The 17100-nt window shown below is 39.9% G+C and overlaps 1 protein-coding gene across 1 annotated transcript in view; it reads left to right on the top strand.

Annotated features, from left to right (window-relative positions):
- The window catches only part of MCF2L (MCF.2 cell line derived transforming sequence like), a 382959-nt gene that overhangs the window by 339933 nt on the left and 25926 nt on the right, over positions 1-17100 (top strand). Inside the window, 9 exon segments of the mRNA XM_078147328.1 lie at positions 4845-4959; positions 8079-8198; positions 9094-9285; positions 10069-10260; positions 11365-11425; positions 11428-11523; positions 13572-13642; positions 14410-14486; positions 16210-16276. Of these exon segments, the coding sequence (XP_078003454.1) occupies positions 4845-4959; positions 8079-8198; positions 9094-9285; positions 10069-10260; positions 11365-11425; positions 11428-11523; positions 13572-13642; positions 14410-14486; positions 16210-16276 (991 nt within the window).

Consider the following 17100-nt stretch of genomic DNA (forward strand, 5'->3'; position numbering starts at 1 on the left):
GGGTTAAGAGTCAGAAAACATACCTTTGATCCCCACTAGCTATGTAAGTGTGGGTACACCATATAAAGTAAATGCTTTGGAAACTATTAATTACTATTAATAGGTTAAATTATATCAGAGGTGCCAAACTTGCTGCCCACTGCAAAATTCCCAAATTTGTCCAGAATCAGATTAAAATGGAATTGGGAAATGCTTAACAAAATATGTTTTAAAAATACAACATGAATAATGTTAATTTGTGGTTTTCTAAGTCAACATGTGGTTGCCAGGATCCATTTCTTCTTTTGTTTTTTTTTTTTGCTTTGAAATAAAAACTTGTTTTCATGTACCCACATTTATCATCTATTCCTCTCATTACCACCATCATGAAACAAAACAAAAAACAAAGCCTTCATCATTAATATGCATAACTTAGCAAAATAAATCCCCACATTGGGCATGTATTTTAAGGTTGTCATTTCTCTGACAGGAGGTAAATAACATGTTAATCTTCAGTCCTTCGGACTAATTGTTTATCATTGCATTGACCAGAGTTCTAAGGCTTTCAAAGTTGTTTTGCTCTACAATGTTGTCATTGTGCAAATCCTTCTCCTTGTTCCAATCACTTCACTCTGCATCAGTTCATAGAGGTCTTCTCATTCTATTATGTTGTTTTGCTAGTTATTTGAACACAGGCTCAAGGCCCTTCACCATAACATAACATAATGTAGCATAACATAAAATAGTATAAATATAACATAAATATAACATGACCTAGTATTTCAATAGCACCTTAAAGGTTACAACAAGCTCTACAAATATAATCTTATTTTATCCTTACAATAACCCTGGGAGGCAGGTGTTCATTATTATGCTTATTTTACAAATGCAGAAACTGAGGCTAAGGGAAATTAAGTGAGTTGCCCAAGGTTATATAGCTAATAATTATAAGAGGCAGGATTTGAACTCAGGTCTTCCTGATTCCAGGTATTTGAGTTTAACACCACAGGTTTAGATGACTTCCAAAGTCTTTACCTATGATCCTATGTAAATATGAGTTGTTATTATATAACCAATAATCTTATTAATCTATTGCCATCAGGGCTTAGAAGTTTCTTTAGGTCTTAGATTTTCCTATGCCACATCATTTGTATGCTTGCTTTGATTAGTTTCCCACAGTCTTCAAAGTGTAGAGTCTAATGTCCTTTAAATAGAACTGAATGGTAGATACCAGGGATAGGAATAGAAAGAAAACTGCTAGCAGAGGGCTTCCTAGACCCAATATATTCTAATCCAACAAGAATCTATTAAGCACCTGCCTTGATTGAGGCACTTTAAGTACTGGGGATAAAAAGTGCTTCTCTCAGGGAGTTTGCATCCTATCAAGGAGAACATTGCACATAACCAGAGATGTTTATGCATAATAATTTGAGAAAAGATATCAAGAAATACTTGCCACAGGAGAAACTGGGCCATGAAGGAAGCTAAGCATCCTCAGAAGTAAAGAGATTACATTCTGGACACAGAGGGTGACTTTTACAAAGGCACACAGAGTGAAGAAAAGGAGTTCTGATTTCAGGTAAAAGACAAGGCATACAGAGTATGTGAAGCAGAGCAATATGAAATCTGTCTGGAAAAGTCATCCTGAGCCAGGTTGTGAAGGAAAATTAAGCCAAGCTGAGATTGTATTATTTTTAAGGCAGTAGGAGACTACTAGAGATTCTTGAGTACAGGAGTGACATGGTCAGACATGTGCTTTAAGAAGACTATATTGGGTCTGATGCTGTGTGACCCCGAGTCGGCCAATACCCTCTCTGGGCCTCAGCTGCCTCCTCTGCACGATGAGAAGGAGCGCCCGATAGCCTCTACAGCCCCTTCCCGGCCCGCCTCGATGACCCCCCCCAATGGAGGGAGCCAGGCCCGGGGCGGGTCTGGAGCTGCAGCTGCAGCTGGTGCAGAGTCAGTGTCTCCAGAGGGACCCTCCTCCATCTGGGGGACAGGGTCTGGCTGGTGGGGACTCTGGCCTCGCCACAGCAGGGAGAGCCAAGGGGCAGGAGGGCGTGAACGGCGGCGGCTAGACCCAGGGCCCTTCCCACCAATCTTTCTGCTGAGCATATACCAGTGGAAGTCAAAGACAGAAGAAAGGCTTCACATATACAAAAAAAACCCATTAATAACAGCACTTTTAGTGATAGCAAAGAACTGGAAACAAAGTTGGTACCCATCAGTTTGGGACTGGCTGAACTCTGCTTTAACATAATGGAATGTTACTGTGCAGTAAGAAATGACAAATGTATTCAGAGAATCATAGAAAGATCTGTATGAACTCCTGCAGAAGGAAAAGTGCTAAGAGAACAACATACAGACTGACGCCACAACAATATTACCAGGAGAACAGATTGAACCCAACAACGTAAATAGAACACTAAGAGACAACTAAATTCTAAGTAGTTATTAAAACAAATCTTGGTCTCAGAAAAGACAATGAAGCATCAGAGAGGGAGCTGACTGGATTTAGAAGTTTGTAGACGTTGCTAGACACTGTAACTGTGTTGTCATATGTTTCTTAACATCCTATGTTTATTTCAAGAAGAAAGTTTAATTCTCAGGTTGAAGGAAGCAGAGCAGAGAAATATCCAGAAATGACTGTTATATAAAAACCAAAAGGATAAATAAAATTTTAAAAAATTCTTAAATGTTCTGCTTTTACCTGTATATTTGCCCTATTTTCCTCAATTGATTTTCATTTCTGTTTTATTGTTTTTCTGTGTAGTTTTTTCATTTTTAAGCAAACTGATACATCTACCTATAATTACTTCTATTTGTTTAATAACTAAATGTGTATCTCCTCTGTATATTTTAGAGAAATATATTATTCTGTCATTCTCTGTGTACTACTCTGTCTATATTTCATCCTGAATTTAATATGGTATATATTGTGAGGTTTGGATCTAAATTTTAATATAAATTTATTTATTTTTAGTTTTCAACATTCCCTTCCACAAGATTTTGAGTTCCAAATTTTCACCCCATCTCCTCCCTCCCCCCACCCCAAGATGGCATGCATTCTGAATATCCCTTCCCCTACTCTGTCCTCTCTTCTGTCTCTCTCCCCTTCTCTTATCCCCTTCCCCTTCTTTTTTCCTGTAGGGCAGGATAGACTTCTGTACCCCATTTCCTATATTTATTTCCCAGTAGCATGTGAAAACAGGATCTAAATTTTAAATAAAAAATACTTTATCCCTTTAAAAAGAAAAAGACTATATTGGCAGCTCTATGAAGGCTAAAGGAGAGAAAGGAGAAGCTGAAAGCCAGGAGTCCAATTAGGAAGTTGTTTGAGCAGTCCAGATGAAAGTAAGAAGAGCTCAATCATCCAGGGTGGAGAGGAGACAGATTCAAAGCATGTTATAGCTATGGAACCAAAAACGCTTGGCAGTAGATTGAATATGAATGAAAAACATGAAAGAAAGAGGGAAGATATGAGAAGGATGCTGAAATATGTGAATTAGGGTGTCCAAAAGGATACTGGTACCCTCAATTGAAATAGGCAAGGTAAAAAGAGATATAATTATAATGAAAGAGGGTGGAGGGAGGAATAAGTTTGGTTTTGGTTGTGTTAAGTATAATATGCCCATGGAATATTTATCCACTTTGAGCTTTATAATAGTTGATGCAGGACTAGAGATCAGGAGATAGGGCTAAATATGTAGATCTGGGAGGCATCACATCTATGCTTAGGGGGCTTCATAAAGATTGTAAAGCAGGGGCAGCTAGATGGCACAGTGGATAGAGCACTGGCCCTGGATTTAGGAAGACCTGAGTTCAAATCTGGCCTCAACATTTGACACTTACTAGCTGTGTGACCCTGGGCAAGTCACTTCACTCTGTTGCCTCGACAAAAAAAAAACAAGATTGTAAAGGAGACTGAAGAGAAGTCAGATGAATAGGAGAAGAAGCAAGAGAAAAGAATGTATGACTGAATTGTTTCTGTGGGATCATGATTAGAAAGAGATCCCAAAATCCATTCCAGATCTAAATATATGTTTTTTAAAATAGTATTTTTTCAATTATATGTAAAGACAATTTTTAGCATTCATTTTTACAAAATTTTGAGTTTGAAACTTTTCTTCCTTCCTCCCTCCCCTCTTCCTAAAATGGCAATTTGGCATAGGTTATATATGTACAATCTTAGAAAACACGTTTCCATATCATAGTTGTGAAAGAAGAAAATAGATCAAAAGAAAAAAACACAAAAAAAGTGAAAATAATATGCTTCCATCTGTATTCAGAGTCCATTAGTTCTTTCTCTGGATGTGGATGACATTTTCCATCATGGGTCCTTTGTAATTGTCTTGGATTGTTATATTTCTGAGAAAAGCTGTCATCCATAGGTGATCATCTCACAACATTGCTGTTACTGTGTACGATGTTCTCTTGGTTCTTCTCATTTCACTTTGCATCGGTTCATTAAATCTATGTTTTTATGACTAAATTAAAACCTTAGAGGATTTCTCAAAAGCTATGCAATAGAAATAAAATAGTTGGCACTTCTATATGGCAAGTCAAATATGTTATTTTGATAGGATTGACTTTCTCCTTGGTAGAGTCTTCTCTCTCCCCATGTCAAATGAAAAGGAAAGCAAATGATTTAGCTCTGAGGGGGAATTTGTCATGGTCTGATATATATATATATATATATATATATATATATATATACACACACACACATATATATATATACACACACACACACACACACATATATATATATATATATATATACACACACACATATATATATATACACACACACACACACACACATATATATATATATATATATTCATATTTTCCTTTCCTTTTAGGCTTTTGGATCAGCTGGGTGAAACAGAAGCTGCTTTTGATGAATTTTGGGCTAAGCATCAGCAGAAACTGGAGCAGTGTCTACAGCTCCGGAATTTTGAGCAGAATTTTCGAGAGGTGAGTGGCCACAGACTCCAGTGAAACTTGAGGTGTTCTCCTAAATACTGCAGCTGCTGAGCAGTTATGGGTCTAGAAGACAGAATCCTCCAAGTTTCTGGGTTTCCCATCCATAACTACATGCTTTGCCTTCTTTACATCCAGTGGGCAGTCTTCCTGTGCCCTCCCCATTCACACACACCAAAAAAATCATCCTGTGGTGGTCCACCTTCTGGTGGTGACACGCTCCACACTTAGCTAGGCTGTTGCTTGCATGATAGATGTACAGTCCATTGCCATGCCTTTAACTCCAAGTCTTTTATGTAGGATCTGCCAGGGTAGGGCTCTGCTGGCGTATCCTTTCAGAGCCCAGAAGAAGAAACAGAGTAGGTCTTCAGTAGGAGAGTGGAATTAAAAACAGCAAAAAACCCTCCTGTAATACAAGATAGTGCCTAGTGTGATAAGGCTGCTGGAAAGGTATCTCAGGATTTAGAGGAGAGAAAGATCACATTTGGCCAAACCAGAAAACCAAGGATGCCATGTAAGTACATATTATAGACAGTAAATGATTTAAGAGTTCTAAGGAGGAAATCGGTTTAAGTCAGAGTGACAAAGGAAGGATCTATAAAAGAAGTGGGCTTGAGATGGGCCTTCAAAACTAAATAGTAGTGGACAAATTTGCATAAGGCCTTAAAGCCAATTTTGAGTAAAAAAAAAAATCAGTTTGATTTGGTAGTGAGCGAGAACAATGTTAAATTTGGTGGAAAAAAGAGAACACTAGTGACTTTCAATCTTGTTATGTTTTGTTTGCTTTTTAGGGATATACTTATGTAACATCTGTTCTAGAACTTGCTGTAACATATCAGCAATTTTATTTAATGAGGGATGCTCTTCATTTGTTGACATATAAAGTAGTAGAGGCCTAAATCCTACAATTTGTGAGATCTTCTCCAGGTGTGAAGCAGAAAGTAGCAAAAGGAGAACTGACCTGGAAGTATTCTGAGCTTTCTCACTTACTAGCTATGTGACCTTGGTCAAGTCCCTTAACCTCTCTGGGCCTCAGTTTCCTCATCTGTAAAATAAGGGAGTTGGACTAGATGCCATCTAAGGTCCTTTCCAGTTCTAGATCTATGTTCCTAAGCATCTATAACTATAGCCCAAAGTGTTCATTGATGAAGATTCCAGCCATCTACAGAAAACATTAGGTTAAGCAGCATTTTTAGGTGTCTTATATGACCAAGGACTAAGGCACCAGAAACTCAGAATTCAATTCAATTCAGTGCCAAGCCTTGTAGATACAAAAACAGAAATGAAAGTTTTCTACCCTTAGGGAGTTTACAAAATTCCGTGGGGAAGAATCAACATGTACAGATAGTTCAAAGCCAAATATGTACACAATGAATACAGAGTCATTTTGAGGGGAAGCACCAGTAGCTGAGGGGGAAAGAAGGGGTTAGGCAGTGCCTTGTGAAAGGGGAGGTTTTTCGGCTGATCTTTGAAGGGAGCCAGAGACTTCAGGGGAAGAGGAAAAGCAAATAGTCTCTCCCAGCATCCTTAATAAGTCCAAATGAAAACAAAAGTTGTTTAATTTGAAAGGAATGTGGGCCCAGAATTTTCATTTTAGCCCCTGATTTCATCCTTAGCCATCTCATGAATCACTACATTCTAGTGGCTAACTCTTGATTTTAGCAAGCTTCCCATGCTTATCCCTACCACCAAAAATGCTTAAGTATTAAAAAGTCGAATCTCCCAGGGCTTAGCAGTGCTTAAAAGCACTGCAGCAGGCTTTCATGCCTTTGTCCCAAGAGAGTTTTTAAAACCCTGCCAGCTCCTTCCTTTGTTCTGCAGGACTGGGCAGACTTCAGGGGACAGCAAAATCACTTCTCTCAGCATTTTGGCATAGCTTCTTTGCTTGTAACCTTTTCTTCATGAAAATAAAAAATGAAATGAAAATTGAGTGAATTAAAATGTAACCCAGGTTCTAAAACCAGCCTAGCATTTCTGGTGATATGATGCAGTGAGACACATAGCCAGAATCGGAAGATGAGGTTCTATGCTGGCTCAGCCCCTTAGCGAGTCAAGTGACTATGAACATGGTACCTCTCTTCTGTAAAATGAGAATGGTAATCATCCTTGTAATACCCACCTCACAAGGTTGTTTTGGGGGAAGCACTTTCTAAATTGCTATGTAAATGCTCCCTTGGAGCAGAGTTATTACAGGGGCAATCAATCTACACCTATTTATTGAGCACCTTCTCTTTGCCCAGCACCTTTATAGGTGCTTTATTGATATTGAGGTAGTAAATGGCAGTCAGGGTTTGAATGGACACTCTCTGACTCCAAATTCAGTTCTCTTTCTGGTGTACTGCACTAAATTCTTTTTATATTATCATAGTTTCTGATTTTAAAAAATTTTTCCTATAATATATGAATGCACTGTATAACCTTGGGTATATCACTTCAACTCCCCATCTGTAAAAATGTTTTTTTCTTGTTCATTTGTGTCTAGCTCTTCATGGCCTCATTTGGTTTTCTTGGCAAAGACATTGGAGTGGTTTGTTATTTCCTCTCTAGCTTATTTTACAGATGAGGAAACTGAGTCAAACAGGGTTAAATGACTTGCCCTGGGTCACACAGCTAGTAAGTGTCTAAGGCCAAATTTGAACTCAGGAAGAGGAGTCTTCCTGACTTCAGGCTGGGTGCTCTATCTTCTTGACCAGCCTGCAGCATATAAGGCTAAATTAAATGGCCTCAAAGGTCCCTTCCAATGTTAAATCTATGATCTAAATACAGTCCTCTGCAAACAGTAAAAAAAAAAAGTCACTTTTTTGGCTAAATAATAAATTCTTATCTAACTTTCCTCAAGTAAGAATTTTTGAAAGATCCTGCCCTCTGGCACTCTTACATTGCTAGCTTGACCTCTTTTCAGCTTGCTGATATGATACCACCAGACAGCCGTAGCTTCTTTGGGCTCTTTTTCTTTGCCCTGATCTCTGTGTTATATCTTAATTTTCCATAGAAAAGTATGCTTTCATAGGATTACTCCAAAATGGGTTGATAGTAGTGCATATCTCTCCATCCCAGCCTTCACTGACAGTGACCTTGCTCTCTTTCTTCCCATCTACTCCGCTTTCTCCTAGGTGAAAGCCACCTTAGACGTTGTCTCTGAGAGGTTATCAGCCTTTACTGATGTGGGAAATAGCTACGCTCATGTGGAACACATGCTGAAGGACCTTGCTAGCTTCGAAGAAAAATCCAATGTAAGTCATGCAACCTGTCAATTCCACAATTAACTTTTAATGTTTGAAGTGAAGGATGGTGTCTAGTTAATGGGAAATGTTTCATTCTGGTACCTAATGTCCAAAGTTCACTTTGGAGAGATAGGCTGCCTATGACACAATCATTTGGGTTTTATGTTGGGTTTATGTTTCTACAATGGCACATTCAGATTTTATAACTTAAAGTATTATAACTATTTTATAATTATAATTATTATAAATATAATTATTTTATCACTTAAGTCCATCTTGCCAGAGGGACTCTGAATAAGATAGGAAATGGCTTGTTGTAATGATTCTCCATCTACCTGAATTCTCCATCCAGACCTTTTCAACACTATATGAATTAGCAGTGTAAAAACTTAACAGTGCCATGATGCCACCTCTTAGCTTTCCTGGATACAAATCTCCAGTGGGCTACTGATTTTTTCAAAAGTTCTACTTTTTGCCGTGTAGATTCCCTTTTTTTTGCTCTCAGAGCTGTGTGTGTGTGTGTGTGTGTGTGTGTGTGTGTGTGTGTGTGTGTGTGTTGAATAATTTTATACTGATGCATTTAAAATTTTTCTTTATGAAGTGCTGAATGAGAAGAAATAAGTTCCACCAGGACAGTGGGGAAATACCCCAAATGAGTGAACTTTTGATGTTGTTGTTGTTTTAGCCTTTCCCATCATGTAAGCTAGTTTGCTCCTGGCTGGCTACATGAATTGGATAGTACTGCTCATAGTCACAGTAATAAGCAAAGAAAAATGTCATCCACATACATCTTGGCTAACAGCATCCCAATTACAGTGCTTTGCCTTTGTCCTGAAAATAGCTTCCCAAATTGTACGTAACCGAAATAAGCCCCAATTAATTTTGTGATGTCTTCTTTTTTCAGGAAGCTGTAGACAAGGCTAGGGCCTTATCGTTGGAGGGTAACCAGCTGATCCAAAGCAAGCATTATGCTGTGGACTCTATCTTGCCAAAGTGCAATGAACTCCAGCACCTCTGTGATGAATTCACAGCTGAGATGGGTAGAAGGAGGAATCTTCTCCAGCAGTCATTGGAGCTCCACAGCCTTCTTGAAAAGGTATGTTGGGAAATGAAAGCCTCTCCTTACCCTCCCTCACTGTGTTCTCTTACTTAAAATAGCCCAAGCATGTGATCCCACACCCCCAACTTTTAGTTTAGTTTTGTTTTTTGGCTAGGCAATGGGGTTAAGTGACTTGTCCAGGGTCACACAGCTAGTAAGTGTCAAGTGTATGAGGCCAGATTTGAACTCAGGTCCTCCTGACTCCGAGGCTGGAGCTCTATCCACTGCATCACCTAGCTGCCCCTGCCCAATTTCTTTTCTTTCTCATCTGAGTGGTGTCAATACTATTTCTTTGAGGGTGGCATCATGCCCAGGCTTCCTTGTAGTTCTTTATTTTTCTCTTGGATCTAGGAAGCATGTCTTGGTATATTTTATGTGTTTGTATAATTTAGTTCTGTGTGTTTGTGAAATCTGGTTGTGACACCTGGTGAAGAGCTGGCAATCTATCCACCGTGCTGATCTTTTATTCTGTCTGCTGTTTGGGTTTACAGTTTGTTTATTTATTTTTTTCATTAGAATATAGCACTGAAGAAAAGCCACTTGACTTCAAAATACAATTTTCCATTCTGGGGGTGTCACATGTAGGATGTAGTGGCAAAAATATAATGATTCAGTGTTTTGGGTCGTATTTCGAAAACTAACGCATTCCATGGCTATGTGTTCATTAGCAGTTGCTTTCAGCAGAAAATATGCATACTAAATGACACATTTTACGCACCTTCTAGTGCATTTCACTGAAATCTTCTTTTCTTTTCCCTCTCCTTTGTTTTATGTGTCTAGTCTATGAAATGGTGTGACGAAGGTATTTACCTGCTAGCTTCCCAGCCCGTGGACAAATGCCAGTCCCAGGATGGAGCTGAGTCAGCCCTACAAGAGATCGAGAAGTTTTTAGACACTGGTGCAAAAAACAAAATCCAGGAGCTAAATAAAGTTTACAAAGAATATGAATCTATTCTCAATCCAGATCTGAAGGTAATATTAACAGTGACCATGGGCAACATAATTTTTTGTGAGTGGTTATTTTCATAATTTATAAAAATATATTTTACCCTACTGAGTGCCTAATAGAGATGCTAATTTTTAATGTTTCATAAATTAATTACGGCTCAGATTCCTAAAATCTAGCCACTGCTCAGATTTTCACAACCTAGCCAAGAGCTCGTAGACACTCAGATTCCTTCAGTCTAGCTAATATGGCAAATCTTCAATAAACCTTATTTTTGACTGAAAAAAAAATTAATTACATTAGTTTTAAATTTTGAACGTAAACACTACAAAAAGGGTTTTTGTACACATGGCAGAACCCCAAAAGAGTATTCAATATGAAATTGTCAATCTCCCCTTCACACTGCTTGATACAGATATATATGTATATACATATATGAAATAAGTCATACCTATTACTTTTAAAACTGTTCTATTTTTAGGCTTTGGTTTTTTAGGAGACTTCAGATGTTATCAAATCCATTCTTCCTCTCAATGGATAACTATCGTCTACAACATCTCTGATAGATGACCATCTGGTTGAATGTTTCAAGTCATGGGAAGCTCACTACTTTGTAAATTCCTCTCATCCCATTCTTGGTCAGCTCTACTTAGCAAACAATTATTCCTTATGTTCATTCAAAATCTGCCTCACAACAGCTTCTCCCAGTTGGGCCTGGTTCTACTCTCTAACCTCAACACCGAATACACCTACCTCTCTTCTTCATAAGAGCCCTTCAGATATTTGAAGGCAGTTTCTTTTTGCCCTCAGTCTTTTCTTCTTCAGGATAAACAATATGCAGTTACCAACACTTCATCACACAACATCATTTCCAGACTTCTCCCTCTTATGCATCCTGGTTATCAATGTCCCTCTTCAGGTACATCACCCTCAACTGAGTCACAGGAGTTCCTACACTGTTAATAGAAATGTTTAAAAATACAACTTCTAAGGAGTTTATTTTGGGGCAACTACTCTGCTTTTATGACCTACTTGTGGTTTCTTTTTTCCATTTAATGAGACACTAATCCTTAGAGTCAATCATTAGAAGCATGACCATGGAGTTCATAATTGGTATACTGTCATTTCAGGAGCATGTACAAAAGGTCTTTCAGAAACAAGAGAGCATGGAAGAAATGTTCCAGAAGAGACAGTGAGCCTGAAGAAATTGGCCGCAAAGCAGACCCGGCCAGTGCAGCCGGTGGCACCAAGACCTGAAGCATTTACAAAATCCCCCTGCCCTTCTCCAGGTAAACTATATAATCCATGTTCATTCATTCAATAAGTGTACTAAATCCCCAGTGTTGCTTGAGGTGCATTGGGATGCATGTGAGACAATAGGGAACAACATAAGACAACATAGAAGCACTAGTCTCTAGTGTCTGTCCCCTCTTTTTCTTTGCTACTGACACTTATTTCAAGTCAGTCAGTCAATAAGCATTTATTAAGCACCTATTATGTGCCAGGCACTATACTAAGCACTGGGGATACAAAGAAAGGCCAAAGACAGTCCCTGCTCCCAAGAAGCTAACAGTCTAATGGCAGGCATGGGAAAGAGTCAATATATAAATACCTATGTACCAACAAGATATATATAGGGCAAATTGGGAGTAGTCAGTCAATAAATATTCATTAAGTACCTCTGTGCTAAGTGTTGGAGTTATAAAGAAACATGTAAGACAGTCCGGAACTCACAATCTAATAGGAGAGACAGCATGAAAACAATTATGTACAAAGAAGATAGATAATGGGATAAATTGGAGATAATCAGCAGAGGGAAGGCACTAATTTCTAAAGGGACTGGAAAAGTCTTCTTGCAGAAGGTGGGATTTTAGCAGAAGCTTGAAAGGTACCAAGAAAGTCCAGAGACAGAGATGAGGAGGGAGAGAGCTTCAGGGGGGGTGGGGGTGGGGGTGAGGTGTACAGTCAATGATGTCCGGAGTCAGAGTTGGAGAGGTCTTCCTTACCTTTTCCCTGGACTATTACAATCGAAGCCTCACTGGTTCCCTCCACCCTGGTTCTTCTCTTCTCCCAATATGTTCTGTTGAATCCCTTGTAGATCAATCTATCCAAAATACAAGTTGGATCTTATTTGTGTAAATGGTTTCCTATGCCTACCAAAGAAAACCCACACCCCTTAGCCTAACATTCGAAGTTATCTGCATCCTAACTCCAGTTCCCGTCACTCCTGTATTTATAGTCTATACTACAGTCAAAGTAGACCACTCATTTTATCCATGTCTACCTCCTAAGGTTTCCCACTTCCTTACCTTTGCTCCTGTTCTTCTCTGCATTGGAATTGGTTTCTTTCTTCAGTTTCACAATGTGAAATCATGCCCATCTTTCAAAATCAAGCTGAGATGCTCCCTCCTCCACGAAGCATTCTCTAATCCCCAACTGGATCAGAGCTGAGCCAAACTCCAAACTTACAAGTGGAAGTCATTTCTTGGCTAAGCTCCCTCGAACACCGTTCTGTTACCTTCTATAGTACCCCCCATAATGATTTTTCTAGTGACTGGGAGCTGGTTTCCCTTTTCCTAGATGCAATGCCATTCACAGTCTCTCACCACAGTCAATCAGCTAGCATTTATTAAGCACTTACTATGTTCCAGGCACTGAGCTTGGATTCTAGGGATTTAAAGAAAGGCACAAACAGTCCCTTTTTTCAAGGACCTCACATTTTAATGGGGGAAACAATATGCAAACTACCATGTACAAACAAAAGATAAATACAGGATAAATTAGGAGTGATCAGCTGAAGAAATATATAAAACTCACAGGCTTTGGCTATAGTTTCATTTTTCTGAGATGGGTTAATCTTGACCAAAGAGAGAGGGAGGGAGTGAAAGACATTCACTCCCATCCGTACCCATTCCATCCATCCTTCCTCTGCCCCAGAAGCCCTGATGGGAAGTAAGCCAACAACCTACAGGCAACCAGGAACCTTCCTTCCCTACCATGCCTAAGGCAGATGAAGAGCCCTGGTTTAGAGGTCTCAGAAGGAATTGGACTTTTCTCTCTTGTCAGTAATGATTGAGGGATGGTCTGCTGTAGCTCCCAGATACACAGATCTTCAATCAGGGGTAATATTGGCCTAGACAGCAAGGAACTAGAAACAGCAAGGACATGGGTGTTTCTGGTTCACAGAGTATGTTGGAGGTGTAGGAAGACTGACTGGAAAGGTAGGCAGGGTCCAGGTCGTAAAGGTAGGCAGAAGAGAAAGGCCAGATGATCTTAACTAATGGAAACTCTCCAACGAAAGGTTTGCTGTGCTACAGGCATGATTTTTCCATACCAGGTCTTCGAAGAGCTTCTGAGAACTCATCTGAAGGCAATGTGCCGAGAAGAGGAAACTACAGAAGAGCAAAGGTAGTGCATGATGATTTTCCCTCAAAATTCATTTTCTCTGCCATGCGCTGGTTCCTGACTTCCCTAGCTACCGTTCCCCCATCTGTGTGTCTTCCCTTAGTAGAATATAAACTCCTTGAGGGCAAGAACTGACATTTTTTGTGTTCCTAGGGCTTCTCACACTACTCAGTACATAGTAATGGCTTTTCATTCATTCATCCTCAAATCCTTGTATCTAGAAGTTGGGCTGCCCTGGAATTTCCTAATAAACTAGGTGATTATCATAAATAATTTTGTATTTCCCTTATGTCAAGAAACTTCTTTTGCATTGTTGAGGTTTCTAGGTCCTTTTGATTTCCATCCAGTCCAGTCCAGTCCAAGGAGCAATCTATAAATGTTATAAAACCACGATGAGCCCTCCCCTTTTTTAGATAATGGTCATGTCTAAGAACCTGTAGTCAAGATTATCCCCAGCCAACTTTCAATGAGAGGCCATGACAGAGTTGTCTACTGGCTAACGGTTTATTCTTCTCACTCTATTTAAGTAAGGACAGCATGAACAGTATACCAGATTTAACCATTTGGGGAGAACAGCTACATGATAGTGAGCCATAGGCTCTGGTGCCATTAAAAAAAAAAAAAGCAAGAAAACCAAAAGGCCATATGAAAGCCCTGGTTAAGTATCCTTTTTGTGTGTTAACTTGGTGTTGTTTCAGTGCCTAGAGAGTGCCTGGCATGTAGTAGGCACTTTGTAAATCCTTACTGGTTGATTATTTCTTCTGCTTCAGACTGAAATGAGTGATATCCAACAGGGCAGAAGTGGCTCAGTGATGGATGATGAAGAAAATCTGGCAATATTACGAAGGTGAGTTTTGCCTCAGTCAGTACTGATCACAGCCAAGTGGTTCAGGGCAAGGCAGGTAATATCCAGGCAGATCATAGCCTTGGTCCCAGCAGAATTTCTTAATTGCACTAAGCTGCTGAATCAAAAGAGTGTGAAGACCTAGGTCTCTGAAGAGTGCTGACAAAATTCAGAGGCCAGTGTGGAAACAGAATACAGAAAACTAAAAGGGAGACTCAGAGCTGAGGTCTTACCCAATGGCTGACCGAACTAAAAAGAGAGTAGAAAAAATGCCACTTTGTTACTCAATTCTGACAAGCAGACTGTTGTCTGGGACCCTTGATTGGAAAATTACTTTGCTTCTGTAACTTCTAGATCTGTAATTTCCTTCCTATTTCTGCAACATTAATGTATATCCTTTGACTGATTCAGCAGTTTGCCCGTTCTCTGGCTTGTTGTTATTATACATTTGGCCAGGTATCAAATCAATCTCTGGAAGGAGATATCTTGAGATTGAAACTACCCCTAAGATTTAGCCAGAATTTGTGAGCACTAAGAGGAAGCTCTTTCTGAAAAAGCCTGAGGTAAAGAGTGGATCAGTGGATAAAGGAATGTGCTTTTGCAGAAGTCAGTTCAATATCCTGTGAGGACTTTCTTCAAACAGTGTACAATGGGGGGAATTTCCAAGGATCAGATACAGTTCTACCAGACCCTGAGGGAAAAGAAGCCTAAATTAACAGAGGGCCTGTTGGCATTCTCCCATAAGGCATATAGTAATTGTATTCAATCCTTAATAATTTACAGATCTACCAATTTGACCTTGCCATTGGGTTTTAAAGTTGAGTCTTGAGCCCTAATCTTCATAGTAGGCCTATAAGAACAGTTGGAGAAACCTCCAAAAAGCAAAGGAGACTCTTTTTCTGTCCCTACATTTCTTTTTTTTTTTAAGGCAGTTGGGGTTAAGTGACTTGCCCAGGGTCACACAGCTAGTAAGTGTTTGTCTGAGGCCGAATTTGAACTCAGGTCCTCCTGACTTCAGGGCTGGTACTCTATCCACTGCGCCACCTAGCTGCCTCCTGTCCCTACATTTCTAATTGAGTAAAGGTCATAGCTGGAAAGCTAGAGAAGATCTCAGAGGTTGAGTCCAACTCCCTGATTCACAGAGGACAAAGTCCCAGAAAGGCTGTGACTTGCCCAAGGAATTTGGAGAGCTGGGATTTGATCCCTGCTGTTCTGATTCCAAATGTAACACTCCTTCCACTGGACCATGCTGTTTCTGCATCCTTGGGATGGGATGGCGTGAGAGCTAAAGACTCCTCAGTTATCCTCCTGAAATTAAAAAATGGGAAGATTCCATGGATCTCCAAGGTTTAGGAGTTGGTCATTCACACCATCCCTCCTGACAACTGCCTCCTCATTATTTGGAAACCTGCAACATTATGAACTACCTGCCTCAGAGGTCTCCTGCTGTTCAGGTGTAGGGTAGTCAGGGGCCTCCCAGCCTTAGTCCTCAAACAACGACTGTCTGGTATGTTGTTTTTTTGGGGGGTGAGGCAAGTGGGATTAAGTGACTTGCCCAGGGTCACACAGCTAGTGAGTGTCAAGTGTCTGAGACCAAATTTGAACTCAGGTCCTCCTGACTCTAGGGCCAGTGCTCTATCCACTGTGCCACCTAGCTGCCCCTCTTGTATGTATTTTTAAAGGACATTCCTATAAGGAGTTAATTAACATTTTTCCTTGTTTCCAGGCACGTAATGAATGAGCTTATTGAAACAGAGCGAGCGTATGTGGAAGAACTCCTCTGTGTCCTTGAGGTAAGTATATGCATTATGTAATTATGTATAGCAGCGTCCAAGAGTTGAGCAGGACTTAGAATTTTAAAGAGTGAAAATACCTCCTTTTTATGTCTTAGTTTTATCTTTTTGAGTTAAGAAATTATGGAAATGGTTCACATTCTGTGTTCTTACAGCCAAATTTGTACCTCCAGGGTCACTCATAGATGTGTGTTAGTGTTAAAAAAAAAAATACGCCAGGCATGGTGTCACATGCTCTCCTGACCCACTGCCAGGAGAGGCTGAGGCTGGTGGATTGCTTGAGCTCAGAAGATCAAAGCTGCAGAAGGGCTAAACCAATCAGGTGTCCATACTAAGTCTGGCACCAATATGGCGAGCCCTCTGGAAGTGAGGGACCACCAGGCTACCTAAGGAGTGACTCACTGGCCAAGGCAGGAGAGTTAAATTACTTTTTGTTCCCCATCGCCACTGCCTTCATCACTCAGTAACCCCTCCTCCTTTGAGGTTCATGCTATTCATATCTCTCTCCCAATTAAATCCTGATAGCTGTTATATACAGACCCCCAGGTCACTCCCCTTCCTTCCACAATGAGTTCAGTACTTGGCTCACAGCTTTTCTCTCCTCCCCAACTCCTGCCTTCATACTAGGGGACTTCAACATACATATTGACTCTCCCTCAAACATCCAAAACAGTTTCTTAACCTACTGACTTTCCATGACACAAAGATGGTCATAATCTTGCCATTACCTACAAATGCCTGGAATATGCTCCCTCCTTATCTTCTTTGCTTACTGCTTTCTCTGGCTTCCTTTAAGTCTCAAATAAAATCCCAAAAGCTTTCCT

This window comes from Phascolarctos cinereus, unplaced genomic scaffold, assembly GCF_003287225.1.
Source record: "Phascolarctos cinereus isolate Bilbo 61053 unplaced genomic scaffold, phaCin_HiC Scaffold_7;HRSCAF=346, whole genome shotgun sequence".
In the NCBI taxonomy this organism is placed as follows: domain Eukaryota; kingdom Metazoa; phylum Chordata; class Mammalia; order Diprotodontia; family Phascolarctidae; genus Phascolarctos; species Phascolarctos cinereus.